Source organism: Aplysia californica, unplaced genomic scaffold (assembly GCF_000002075.1).
Source record: "Aplysia californica isolate F4 #8 unplaced genomic scaffold, AplCal3.0 scaffold00125, whole genome shotgun sequence".
Classification (NCBI taxonomy): Eukaryota; Metazoa; Mollusca; class Gastropoda; order Aplysiida; family Aplysiidae; genus Aplysia; species Aplysia californica.
The window spans coordinates 120,647-135,658 of NW_004797395.1; the positions used below are offsets into that span (position 1 = coordinate 120,647).

General features: G+C 39.8%; 1 protein-coding gene across 1 annotated transcript; it reads left to right on the top strand.

Annotated features, from left to right (window-relative positions):
* The first annotated feature begins 9,279 nt into the window (after positions 1-9,279).
* Positions 9,280-14,768, top strand: LOC101857247 (sodium- and chloride-dependent glycine transporter 2). Its single transcript, XM_005096296.3, has 4 exons — positions 9,280-9,373; positions 10,798-10,898; positions 12,310-12,477; positions 13,690-14,768. Exons 1-4 carry the CDS (start codon positions 9,280-9,282, stop codon positions 13,816-13,818), a joined length of 492 nt encoding a protein of 163 aa, XP_005096353.2. The 3' UTR covers positions 13,819-14,768.
* The last annotated feature ends 244 nt before the right edge of the window (positions 14,769-15,012 follow it).

Genomic DNA, 15,012 nt, shown 5'->3' on the forward strand with positions numbered 1-15,012 from the left:
AACAACAACAACAACAACAACAACAACAACAACAACAACAACAACAACAACAAGACATAATAACCCTTTATATTAATTTAAGATTTCTGCATTCTACCAGCTCTTCTCCACATCTAACTTGCATTTACTTTCTTCAGACCTGTCGTGTACGTGAAGAAATGGTCCCTTGTTAAAGTATCTTATTTCGTCTCGCAGTTGCAGCACTAAACGCACTCACAAAAGGCAAGGTTTAGAAAAGAAGTACTTGGGTGCAGATACAGATCTTGTCCAACAGAATTTTCAAAGAAAAGCCTATGTAGGCACAATGTCTTGATCCAAGAACAGGGAAGGCCGCCTTAATTATAGAAAAGGAGGAAAGCAATTCAAAGTCGTGTTCGCTAAAGAAAGCAAACTACCACGAAAAAAATAGTAAGCATTTTCAATCTGGCACCGTTGCTGAATAAATAAGGTATGTTATGCTCAAGAAGAAGCAAGAGCAATAGAGAAAAAAAATAACAAAAGACAAAGGGGTTGGGGGTGTCTAGAAATGGGTAGCAATCTCAGCAAGCTTCGACAGCAAGTCAGTGTCAAAACACGAAGCCTCCCTGCATGCATATTGTTGTTTCAGAGGGCGACGTGACCGGTGATTTGTCCTATATTATATGTCAGTGCGCTCTGAAAATCGGATTCAGTCGAAATGAGTCGGGGTCAACCCATGAGGGGCAAAACACTACTTTTTTTTAGTAAGTGTTTTACGGCGCTTGCAACTTCATAAGGACATATGAGCGCGCTGGACACATTAAACTTTTTCAGTTGGTGGGAAATTTTGAATTTTGCCCGTGTGGCGGCCGAAGCCTACTTTTATCGAGTTTTAGACCACCAAGGAATCTTTAACGTGCGCAACTTGCACCGAGAAGGCTAGGTGTAGATCTTTCCTACCAGAAGATCAGGAATGTGGCTGAAAGACTACAATAAGAAGGAGCCAAGGAGTAGCTGTAGAAAGTCTACAGAAAAATTCAGGAGCCCAGAGGAGAGGGCAAAGGAGGTGAGGGGTGGGGACAGAAAGAGAAGACGAAAGCAGACGACAGAATATTGCTGGAGAGCAGGGAAGGAGGTGAAAGAATACATGCTTAGATAAGAAAATATTTTGGTCGATACCCGGATTCGAACCCTGGACCTTTGAATGAGAGGCTAACACCTTAACCTCTAGGCCACGAGAGGCCCCCCTGAAAACCTACTTATTTGGCGCAAAACGACCTTTTTTGACTTGCGACCTTGAAAAGCAATAGCGTTTGATATTGGGATTTTGAAGATCATGGTCGAATTTAGTTGAAATCTGTTGAATCGTGCCAAAATGGTAGCTTCTGCCCCGCCATGGAGAAAAATCTGACTGGCTCCGACGCAGTCAAATGAATCCGATTGACAGTGTGCACTCAGTATTATGTGCGAAAATTCCAGATCCCATAACTCATCGACTGTGGAGCTGTCGGCAGCTGGCAGTCTTGCTGCTGTTGCTGTTATTCAGCAACAATTACTGCTATGTTCGTTTCTTTATGCTGTTGTTTGGTATTGGTTTTGTTTTGTTTTGGGGTTTTGTTTTGTTTTTATTTAAACTGATAATATGTTGTTTTTGTTTTGTTTGTTTTCGTTCGGGGGGGGGGGAGGACAGCTGCTGTTTGTCTTATAATTGTTTTTGTTTTGTTGTGTTTTATTGGTCTTTAAATGAGGGATGGGCAGGACACATTTGATATAGTGAGAGAAGGGGGGGGAGGGAGAGAGAGAGAGAGAGAGAGAAAGAAAGAGAGACAGAAAGAGAGAGTGTAGAGAGAGAGAAAGAGAGACAGAACGAGAGAGTGAAGAGAGAGAGAGAGAGAGAGAGAAAGAGAGAGAGAAGACAGAAACAGACAGACAGACAGACAGACAGACAGACAGACAGACAGACAGACAGACAGACAGACAGACAGACAGACAGACAGACAGACAGAACGTAATTGTGTGACGAGCGAAAGACACACATCAAGGTTCCAGGTACAACCCAATACTTTTGTTGTCAGAAAGTGAAGCAGTGAGTATTTGACCCTGCCAGTTGAGGCAGCGTGGTGGAATCAGGCTCTCGTCAATTTTGAGGCATGTAGAGTTATTGATATCATATCAATGCTTGTTCACTTGTATAATATTATGGATTTTAAAAATGTCCATTTATCTTCAATACAAGTCGAGATATTTGCGAATGAAGGAGGTGTGGGTCACTTGTTTTCAGGGGTAAAATTAATGAGAAAATGGCCGCCAAAGATTAGTTACTTCCATGGTAACTGAAAATTTACTTCTTTTTTTTTGTACCTTTAATCAACGTTTTTCAGAAAAATCCACACAGAAATGAGTTCTTTAATGGGCATGATAGGTTTTGAGCCAAAAAGCAAAATTTTGATAAAAATTCACAAACCTGCGGGAAAATGCCAGTTTCTTCACTTTGATTATTTTGACGAGAGCCTGATTTCACCACGCTGCCTCACATATTTGTTATTTCGAGAAGACTCAAGGAGGAAGAGGAGCGGGGTGGATCTGAAACATGAAACATGCCATGCTTTCGGGATTAAATACAGGGGAAACTCGAGATTGTCCAACTGTTTCGGAGAAAGTCTCACCCCCGCCCCCATCCCCTTCCTGCCAAGGTGAATGTACAGACAGAAATAGGAGTTGAAAATCTGGGTAAACGTAAAAAGAAAAAAAAGGAGTGAGGGGACAGGCTGGGGGCTTATTTGCTTCTTTAGTTAATAAGTTAATAATGCCCCCCCCCCCCCCCCCAGTTTTGAAACAATTTCTCTCAGGTCTATTCTAATAAATATTTAGTGCAATTCTGTTTCTCTCTATATATCCTTCTCACCCATGTGCCTGATTACTTTTACCTCTCTCCTTGGTTCTCTACGCACTTTGTGCTAATAGGTATGCCGTCCTTGCTACACTCAAAAATATGATTTCGAGGTGAGAAAAGTCATTGTACTTCTTGCTCTCATCGGAATGATAGAAGGCAAATGAGGAAGAATTAGACCCCAAAAAACTTGCTCAAAGGCTTGAACGGATACCTGATGGGAAAAGACCAAGTTTAACAGGCTTATTTCATTATTTAGAGCATCCGAGCAGGGAAACGCATAGTGAGCCATGATCACAGATGTCTGTTTCAGGTCTAGCATAATTTGAAGAAAAAGAATGATGAGTCTTTTTTGTTCTCCTCCATGTCAATGTGTTCAGTGGCGCGTATGCTGCCAAGTAGTGTTCGTTCCACTGTGTCATTTCTTCGAAAACAGTTTCCAACAGATGTGTTTTGCTTTGGAAAGAGTTTTACGGCGCTCGCAACTATGTAAGGCCATATGTTTAAGTCCAAAAGTTAGGTTGATAATACAGGCCTATGTATTGCGTCGTCACGTCATTTTATTATTTTGTAAGATAGGATATGACCAGATAAGGAGGTAATTTACTACTCCCTTAAAAAAGTGACGGAGTTTATTGTTTTTGTTTAACTTTCTCTAACACAAAAATAAAACAGGTTCTTTCTTTTTCCAACTGCTCATTTTTCGAAATCTGGCTTGTCTTCAAAACTTTGTTTTGGTTGTAACTTAATATGTTTAATGCGTATTATACAAATCCACGTATAAGGCTATGAAAGTCAACCCCACACCACGACCCATCTGCCATCAGTTCCTGTAAAGGGCAGACCCTTCCTTTACTAATCTTGAAAGGTTTTTTTTTCTGTAAATGACAATACTCAGAAAGGAAATCTTACCAGTGATTTTTTTTTTACTTCTTCCTAAATAATGCTTTCAATTTCTTTTTTTTTTTCCTTCTTGGCTTTCTGTTCTGTTCCAATCTTTGGCTATATTGCAGCCTGGTATAAAGAGGTGATCTGGAAAAGTGACATCCTCACCCAATCTCTTTCCCAACCCCCAACCCCCTCCCTTGTGCTTCTAGTTCCAGATCCCCTTTTCTTGTCTTTTTCTTTGTATCCCAACCCCCCTCCCCCACCCCCCAATCCACCGTTCCACCTTACCTCCCTAACTGCTTTTTGGAAACTCACCTCCCATACTGCTTTTTTTAGAACAAACTTTGCTTTATGACTCTATGACTCTATTCTTCCCGTTTGCTGTAGGCCTACATCCTTGTCATTGGTCTTCCTCATTGCCTTTCCCCGTTTGTCTTCCTTTCCTTAATGTGATTTTTTAAGCACATGGAATGACTTACAAAGCTTCAGTATTTGCCCTCGCGATGTCGGCTTTGAGGCACAGCAACAGTTTTCTATTCAAATATTCGTTCTATACATGATTCTAGATATTCCCTAGGTTTTACGACAGCACCTCAGTTCAGATGAGATGAAAGGTTGTCATATCCCGGTTTCTTTTTTAACGTTCAGTCTTTTTTTTTTCAGATACACTGGGAAAGAAAGGAGGGGGGGGGGGGCAGTATGCCTGAACATCTTTTTTTCTGTAATGAAGATTATTCGTCATTGAAGGTTGAGAAATGGTATCCATTGGCTTTGTTTCGTTCGTTTTTCAATCAAAATGCAGTGTGCACTTTGTGTGGAGACTAACACTACCTCCAACGACTGGATGACGTAGATACTGACGAGGACACTGACTGTGACACTTATTTGTGACAATGACGACGACGGTGACGCTGATCTTGCCGATAATTCTGTCATCCAGAGACGCTGTTCTGTTGACCGTTTTGTGCGAGGGGACAAGTGTGTTTGCTGGCTTTGCCATCTTCACCATTCTGGGACACATGTCGGGAACTCTGAACGTCCCTATTTCAGCTTTCACTCAGGCTGGTAGGTGTTTAGGTCCAGAAGCAGTTTTCTGAGACCGAGAGGAACAGGGGTATTCCGTTTGAATAGGTATTAGTTCAATAAAGAGAAGGTCGGCAATCCTTCTGCTGTGAATGGTGTTGACATTTGGACATGGAAGACATATTGGATTTTAAAATGGCCGCCATTTGAAATCTACTTTTGCCATTATCTCAGGGTCTAATGCTGCCTTTGAACCTGATTCAGAACCTAAACTGTCTTGATACGTCAAAGATAAGAGGATCGACCAATTACTGGCGTCTGTGGTACAGCATTTAGGCGGACCTCTGTCGTACGCAAGGGACCTTAGTTCGATTCCCGAGTGAGGAGAATTTTTAGCCGGGATGTTCTATCCCTCTCAGTTCTGTTCGGCCCTGACAGTTAGGGTCAAAGCCCTCCTCTTGAACAACCTAATTTGTGTCAACGGGGGGAGGGTAATTTTTTTTTTATTCCTAATTTTGGAGATTATACGTGGATGGAAAGGTGAGTACCTAAGGACATCGTCAAGGCACAGTAACCGTGAATCATTGACTTAAATCTTGCAAAAGAAGGATGTTAATTCGTAGGTCCTCACCCTTGCATTTCGTTCGGTAGATTGGTAGAAGTGTTTGTTAGCGTTAAGAGAAAGCGAACATCACCTTTCTACAAACAAGCGTACTTGTTCACCTGTGAATACTGAAAGGCTCCATATTTTTTTTGCAAATCAGCGAAAATGGAACTCTACCTGAGACCAGTAGGCCTACTTTCAAAGTAGAATTTCATTAACACGCCAAACGTTACATAAGGGCGATGTGTGGAAGTGTGAAGAATTTTCAAAGAAAATGATTAAATGGGAACACCGCCTGCATTAGAAAATGGGGTGGCAGAATTTCTTTTCCTTTCCAATACCTGTATGCAGAGGCACTTGCTGATTCCTGAGACTTTCCAAAAGGAGAATTAATCTCTGTCGTGAAAAGCTCGAGAAAATTGAGAGCTTTACAATAAAAATGGTTTCTTTTTCTGTACTGGGAGAACGCCTTTGACACACATGTCTGTGGCACAGCGGAAGAGAAACTTTGTAGTACTTATAGATCTTTTGTTGTACTGACCTGTGATCATTACACGACGGCATTCTATCTATCTATCTGTCTATCTATCTATCTATCTATCTATCTATCTAATTATCTATCTATCTATCTATCTATCTATCTATCTATCTATCTATCTATCTATCTATCTATCTATTCCCCCTTCTCTCTGCCTCTCTCTCTCTCTCTCTCTCTCTCTCTCTCTCTCTCTCTCTCTCTCGCTCTCTCTCTCTCTCTCTCGCGACCATGCTATTATCATCCAGCACACGGTGACCACAGTGCTTACGCTCGCTCAGTCTATCTAAACTCTCCGTTGATACCCTTTGGGTACTCTGCCGAGTTAAGCCCTCTAATTCAGCAGGCCTAACACCAACCTCTGACACTAGAGATCAAAAGGCAAGCAATAAATGGTAAACTCCTGTCTTCCATGCCCTTAATCAGTACAGAAGAAGCGATCATCTACGGGAATTTTACTCGGGACTCATAAGTTGGTAATAGGTGGAACTGTAAAACCCAGACTCCATGTATGTTCAAAGTCGTATCGTATCAAATATTGCAGACATCTGACAATTCGAAGTTTTATTTGGAAACTGTTTTCCAAGGGATCAATCTTGCTCTTCTATACCCTCCATGAAAACAAGCGGGTAACAAGAATCATCGAGAGCGTTATACGCTGCTAAGTCACCTTTAGGAGGTCATGTTTCACGCCTGTGTCATGTCAAACAAAGACTATCCTGCAACATCTTCAACATGTCGGCGACTAAATCATTTTTATCTTTGTTCGTTTGAAACTTCTCTAAAAGTTGGGGGGGGGGGGAGGGTCGTTTGTTTATTTGTTTGTTTTATATAGTATAAATTATATAACACACGCCAAATTCTTGAGAGGATGGGGGATGGAATTTTTTATTTTTTTTTTTGGGGGGGGGGGGGGGGTTAAAGCAACGGGGGAAAGGGGAGGGGCGTAAATCAGCGGGGTAGTGGAGGTGTTGATATTTCTGGGATTAATCGAGTTTTTCTCAATTTTGTTTAGAGTTTTAAAAAAATAACGTGATCATCAGATCTACAGCATTCTCAGATTGCTTTACCTTTTCCTTTTGAGGGGGTGGGGGGTGTCTGCGGTTGTAACAGACCACTGTAACCTAAAATAATATGGCAACTCTCAAAACGTTTATTTTTTGTGGGTGGTCAGCGGGTGGTTGGTGAGGTTTGCTCCTTCTTTCTTGTCAAATAGTATTGCTCTTATCTCTTTCTTCTAGCATGATACTCTCGAGTAACACTTTTAATATCCGGCACTTATGTGACCTATCTATTTGCGTTGCAAGTGCCGTAAAACTCTGAAACTAAAACCACAAAAAAGCAAAATAAAAGTTTATTTCTTACTCCCACGCAGGTCCTGGCTTGGCCTTTGTAGTGTATCCTGAAGCTCTGTCTTACCTGCCAATACCGCAGTTGTGGTCTGTGCTATTCTTCGCCATGCTCATCACTCTGGGGCTGGACACACATGTGAGTACATCGTCGTCGTTATTATTTTAATGTTTGTCTCTCCTTTTAAAAAATGGTTTCTAAGCTTAAAGAATTGGAATACCTTGCTGAAGATACACTTCCAACGACTGTGCTGAATTCTTACCATGTCTTTCACACGATTTTGCTGGACCATACCCTTCACACTGTTTTGTGGGTGGATGTCATGTTGCAAGTTCGGGATTTCGAGGCCCAAGCCCGAAGTTGTATCCTTGGCAAAGGCACTGTACTCAAAATGTTTTTCCCTTCATTCAGGCGGGAATGGGTACCCGGCGAGACGTGCTTATTATGTTTTTCTCTTTAATAAGGTGGTCTCGGTACCCGGCCACAGGCACTAAAAGATCTTAGTATGTTAGTATTTTTAACCTGTAAAAAGATGGTTTGCACTGTATGCTTCCCAGGCAGTTGAGGTTGTTTCAGAATACCATCAGGTCTGCTGTGGTAACAGTATCATAGTTGTATAGATATATATTATAGATATAGTGTACCATGTACAGCTCATAGAGTTTGCTATTGAGTGGGAATTACGCTGTTGAAATACTATTTATTATTGTTATTTATCTACTCGCAGTTCATGTGTGTGGAAACGGTGATGACCACAGTATCTGATCTATGGCCCAAGATGGCCAGTCGTTTCAAAGTTCCCCTGACATGTGCGTTTATGGCGTTTATTCTGGTTCTGTCGCTCGTGTTTGCTTCCCGGGTGAGTCGATTATATTCCGTAAGAAGCTTCATCAATCCTTTAAGGGATTTGTAATAATCACCATCATCATCATCATTATCAACACCACTAGCAGCAGCACCATTTATCGGTTTGGCTCTAACGATCGATCATTGCTTGTTCTCCTATTAGTCGTAATAATAACTAAGACCACAGGAAATAAACTATTGCAATTTATGGTTTATCTTTCACGACAGTGTGATCAATACGACTAATCGTCATTCGAATTTTGCAGTTATTAACATTGACATTGTTGTTGACATAACAAATGTTGTTCTAGTCGTTGTTTTATACGGCACTTGGTGTTAAGAAAGAAAATGAACACCTACCTCCCCTCCTCCCTTCTCTTTCGCTCGTTCTCTCTCTCTCTCTCTCTCTCTCTCTCTCTCTCTCTCTCTCTCTCTCTCTCTGTCTCTCTCTCTCTCTCTCTCTCTCTCTCTTTCTCTCTCTCTCTCTCACTCCCTCACTCACTCTCTCACTCGCACACAAAAACACACACATACACACACACACACACACACACACACACACACACACACACACACACACACACACACACACAAACACACACTCAAAACCCAGAATAAATGGCGAGGAGAGAGACTCACATACTCCCATCCTCCGCCTGAACTTGCAGCAACATAGGTAAACACAACATAATTTGACCACATTACTGGTGTTATTATCAATGTACCTTGAACCTAAATCGTTATTTCCTCGAAAATTTGTTTCAAGGTTTCTGAAAACTAAACTGAATAATTATTTTCTGGAAGGAAATCTTGTTGGTCTTTTTGTTTGTTTGTTTGTTGTTATTGTTGGTTTTTTTGTGATTTTGAAAACTAAATGGTTGTCCTCTGGAAACCCTGTTATTGTCAATTCTGAACACTAAATTTAATCAATGGTTATTTTCTAGGAGCCTTGTTTTAGTGGATTTCTGAAAACTAAATTAATGGTTGTTTTCCCAAAACCTTGTGTTTGGAACCATATTGCGCCGTGATCTACCCACCGTAATTACAACTCGCCTTTTACAACCACCACCGCCACCCCCTGCCCCGTCCCCCACACCACCCCCTGCCCCACTCCGGCCCCACCCACACCCCCTGTATCCCCCCCCCCCCCCACATGCCCCACCCTCTGCTTCTTCCCAGGGAGGGATGTATTACTTCCAGCTGGTGGACTGGTACGTCGCTGCCCTTAGTACAGTGGTCATTGGTATCTTGGAATGTTTGGCCGTGGGCTGGATATATGGTAAGAGTAGATGTCAGATTTTCAGATCTCTAAAGTAAATGCCTTGAAAACCCCATGGTTCACTTTAAATTATTGTTATTAGTTTTTATAATTTAATCTTTCAATTTTTTAAAAATATTATGTACTTGTTTACTATTTATTTTTAGTATTATTTTCGTTGTTGTTTATTTGTTTATCGGTTGTTGTTTTTTTCTTTTTTCTTTTTTTTCGTGTTTCTTTTTTTTTTTGGGGGGGGGGGTTACTATATTATGAATTTTTTACGCTTTTTCTTGATCGAGAGGGCAGAGGAGAATGAAAACATATGTGAAGCAGCGTGGTGGAATCAGGCTCTCGTCAAAATAATCAAAGTGAAGAAACTTGCATTTTTCCGCAGGTTTGTGAATTTTTATCAAATTTTTGTTTTTCGGCTCTACACCTTTCATGCCCTGTAAAAAACTCATTTATGTGTGGATATTTCTTAAAAACGTTGATTAAAGGCACAAAAATGTAAATTTTCAGTTACCTTGGACACTTAAGCTAAGGAAATAACCAATCTTTGGCGGCCATTTTCTCACTAATTTTACCTCTGATAACAGGTGACCCCACCTCCTTCATTCGCAAATATCTCGACTTGTACTCAAGATAAATGGATAATTTTTTCATTGAAATAAGGACAAGTGAACAAGCTTTACGGTGACACCAATAACTCTACATGCTCAAAAATTGACGAGAGCCTGATTCCACCACGCTGCCTCACATAACAAAGAAAACTTAGATACTCAGAGTTCGATATATTCTCGAACACAGGTCGAAATTAATGTCTGTCTATCCTGATACAGATTGAGATAGATGGCTCACAAAGGCCTCTGGAGAAAGTAATATTTGGGGTTTTCAAGTTCAAGTGTGCATTTCCCGGGGGTGGGGTGGGGGGGGGGCGAAACCAGAAAAATTAAGCATTTGTCATCGTGCGACTGTGATTTTAATAATTCTTGATTGAATCAACAAAATAATAGTTGTAATGCAGATGTTTTAATCCTCCATCACCACAATTTAGATCATTTAGGAGGCAGGGTGCCCAAAGACGACACTTTTTAAAAAATTCTTTGCACTGTTTGATTGATTAAAATGTTATTATTTTACACCCCCATCAATGCCGTTTGCGCTGACATAATACATATGTTTTAGAGATATACATAATAAAACTATTTGTTAGGGCCAAACTGGGTTGTGAGAGATAGAACATCCCAGTGTACAAACGGAGATACTCAATGAAAAAAAAAAGAAAACATTTCCTGACTCGAAAATCGAACGTACATCTTCTGCATACGATTACAAAGGTCCTCACCATTACACCAAAGACAATCGTCATTTATTTTATGATTGTATGCAGGTTTCAAACTTTTTTTTAAAAAGATAATTCTTGGGTATTCTGGGGTTTCTTACAGGTGCAAATAGGTTCTGTGACGATATTGCGCTGATGATTGGATCCAAGCCTCCTTTCATATTTGAAATTCTGTGGATATTTGTGACACCAACATTGCTCTCGGTGAGTAGTGTGTGTGTGTGTGCGAATGTGTGTATGTGTGTTTGTGGGTGTGTACGTGGGCGCGTGAGTGTGCGTTTATGTGTGTGAAGGGTAATCTGTGTTTTTACATATCATACGCATCATAGTACATCCAGACACCAAAAGTGATCAATGACGTGGGAACATTCATCGCCACAATCAGCAAAGAAAGTGATGGCCATTGTGTTTTGGTGGAAGTCCATTTCATGCAATGTGTTTCGGTATGGTTACGGCTATGAAACTTGACATACCTGTGCATTTGCCCTTTTCAGATTTTCTTCAAAAGTTTTGCATAAACAGGATATTTTTCAATATAATATGACGTTCTCGTAAAATTATCAGGTTTATTTTCCGGGTAAGTTATAGAGTTAGGGACAGACAAAGATATTCTGGCTGTTCTAGGAGAATATACTCCTTCTATCTGGTCTGTTAGAAAATGGACGAGAGCCCTCTTTGGGGGGGGGGGAGAAGAGTCATCGATGGTATGTTGTGGTCTGGACCGACCTGTCACGGCTCGTTGTTGTGAAAATATTGGATGGACATAGACGGCTTCAGAATACACCACAAAGGCCAAACCAGGACCTGTGGGGGAGTAAGAAATAAACGTTTAGTTTGCTTATTTTGGGTTTTAGTTTCAGAGTTTTACAGCACTTACAGCGCCTGATGCCACAAACCACACCTTTTACCTGATCTGGTTCCCTGTGGTTTCCATTATTTCCTCCAGAAGAAAGAGGACCGTTAAATTAGAAAAAGATTTATTATATTTATAAAACTTGCCACTAAAGAAGAGTTCAAGTTCCTGGACATTTGCATTTGACGGCTGTTTACGATGAATGTAAAAGTACTTTGATAATGGTGTTGGTTGAGTTGAAAAGAGCATAAGGTAAACGTATGTTGTGCAAAATTCCATTTCATTTTTCTAATATTTTTTATTGCATGGATGTGAAAAATAAAATTCACAGCAATCACAGCAATCACAGCAATAGACTACATTGCATTGGGAAAACATTGAACAAACTGTGAAAAGCTTTGCACCGAAAAGGACACTATCGATCGTAGATATAGGTGTTTTTACGCCACCATCAACACAATAATTAATTTAGATATTTCAGTAGGGGTGTAATATTCTCTATTGAGCGATTGAAAAGTATGCATCGATCTTCTATATTGAGCAGTAGCTGAATGGTATTACTACTACTATAATAATGATATTATAGGAACAAGTAACATTATTTAGATCCACATAAAAATGATTCTTCCTATGCCATTTGGTTTTACTTTTCGGACAGACAGACAGACAGACAGACAGACAGACAGACAGACAGACAGACAGACAGACAACCAGCTGCATTAATTAGTTGATTGATATGCTCGCTTCTTGTTTATTACCCAGGCCGTGTTTATCTTCACACTCCTGTCCTATGAACCGCCAACACTCAAGGGGTATGTCTACAGCAAAGGTCTAGAAGGCCTGGGATGGTGTATAGCTCTGATTTCCTTTATACCGATCCCACTTTATGCAGCCTACCTACTTTTCCAAGCTGAAGGCAGTTTTTTGGAGGTCGGTAAAGTCCATATGTACACTTTAAGTCGAGTTAAAGGATCATCATCCCCATCATCATCATCATTATCATCATCATCATCATCAGCATCAGCATCAGCATCATCATCACCATCATCATCATCATCATCATCATCATTTTTTGGTAAGCAGGGTAGGAGGGAGAGTCTTGTTTTAATTTTAGACAAAAATAAAATAACAATATAAAATGTTTAAATTTGTTTAATAGCTCAACGTTTCGCCCTGTGGGCTTCCTCATGAGCTTACATTTATATAATTTCTGTTTCTTTGATCCATTAGCGCCTCAAGAGCACTTGCACACCATCATCATCATCATCATCATCATCATCATCAGCATCATCATCATCAGCATCATCATCATCATCATTATCATCATCATTATTGTTGTACGTATGATGAGAAAAAACAAAAAGTTGATGGGTACATGAGCTTTTTGAAGTTTTGTGACATTATAAAATATGTCCAACGTTTTAAACGTGGTTTTTAAAAAAAAAACATTATCATTTTTTGAAAGTGTTTCACGGTGCTCACAATATAAGGTCATATGAGCGCTCGTGACTCATTTAACATTTTCAGATGGTGGGATTTTTAAATTTTTTTTTTGCCCTGGAGGCGGCCAAAGCCTAGATTCTACTCTTATCGATTTTAGACCACCAAGGGCTCTTTAACGTGCGCAAATTGCACACAGGACCTCCGACATTTTTCATCCTGTCCGAGAAGGCTAGGTTTATATCTTTCCTACCATAAGATCAGGGGTGTGGCTGAAAGACAACTGTAAGAAGGAGCCAATGAGTAGCTGTAGAAAAACTGCAGAAAGTGTCAGGAGCCCAGAGGAGGGGGGCAAATGAGATGAGAGGGTGGGGAGGGGGGGGGCAGAAAGTGGAGACGAAAGCAGACAACAGAACATTGCTAGAGAGCAAGAAAGGAAGTGAAAGGAGACAATCATACAGAAGAAGTTTTTCCGTCGCTATCCGGATTCAAACCAAGGAATGAGAGGTGGGCACCTTAATCTCTAGGCCACGAAATCCCTCACCATCATCATTATCAGCATGATTCAAATTCGTTATTCTCGTCGTTGCAGTCTTTGTCATCAGCAAAATCATTATCATCGTAATTATCATGCTTTTTTATCATGTTTTGTACATTATTGTTGCTTACATTTATATAATTTCTGTTTCTTTGATCCATTAGCGCCTCAAGAGCACTTGCACACCATCCAAAGACTGGAAACCCTCAGACCCTGATCTGAGAGACCAATACATCATGGACACCAAGCACCTGCCTATTTGTAACCTCAGAATGCCATGCTCCAGAGTTTAGGCCCTCTGTTTCTCCCAAATATATCCCACGTTTCTTAAGTATTAGTAGTGAAAGCGAAAATAGTCATCAAACTACCAGAAATGACAATACTTTTTTTTAACCTTTGCACTGTTTGATTAAAATATTACTCTTTTAGACTCCCACCGATGCCGTTTGCGCTGACATAATACATCATAATAATATTTTTCAACAGACATACAAAATGAAACTATTTGTGTGGCGTCGTGGTGAAATCAAGCGCTCGTCATGGTGATGAAATTATTAAAAACCACATTTTACCTCCCCTTGGGCAAATCGAATTTGGGAAGTGTGATTGTGTGTGTTGGGGGCGCGGGGGAGGGAGGGGCTCAACATCTGTTGTGTCCACTTTAGAGCACATTGCTGTGTAGATTTTACTGAAATACATTGATCAAAAGTGCTCTCAATCTTAATTTCCAAGAACATACAAGCTTTGGATATCACCAAATGTTGGCGGCATTCTTCTCGTTAATTTTACTTGTGACACCAGGTGACCCCCAGTCTCCTTTAATAGCAAATGTCTCAACTTCTTTTTCAAGATAGAACATTACTAGAACCCCAAAATATGCATATCGCTTTGGCAACCTTTTTCTTAGATCACCCAGTAGATCTAGTGCAGATCCTCAAACGCTAATTTCATGTATTTTGATTTGATGATGCATGCTACGCAGAATGTTTCTTTTTTAACTTAAAGATTGTTATATTATTATTCCTTTTCTGCGACTGCAGCACGCTGAAAGGAGTGGGGGTTGTGAGGGAAAGAGTACACTGTAGATCTACCTACATTCAATGTGCATGAGGAGTGATGTATCTAATATTTTATTTTCGGAATATTTCCCCGTACGAAATTGAGAACCGGGTGGAGATTGTGAGGAATGTTATATTTCATTTACGTTAAGGAGGAGCGATGTATTAAAACAGATTTTATTATCATTATTGTTGCTGTAGTTTCTATTATCATTGTTGTTGTTGATACTAATGTTATTATTATTATAATTATTATTATTATTATTATTATTATTATTATTATTATTATTATTATTATTACTATTATTATTATTATTATTATTATTATTATTATTATTATTATTATTATTATTATTATTATTATTATTATTATTATTATTATTATTATTATTATATTATTATTATCATTATTATTATTGCTGTTGTTGT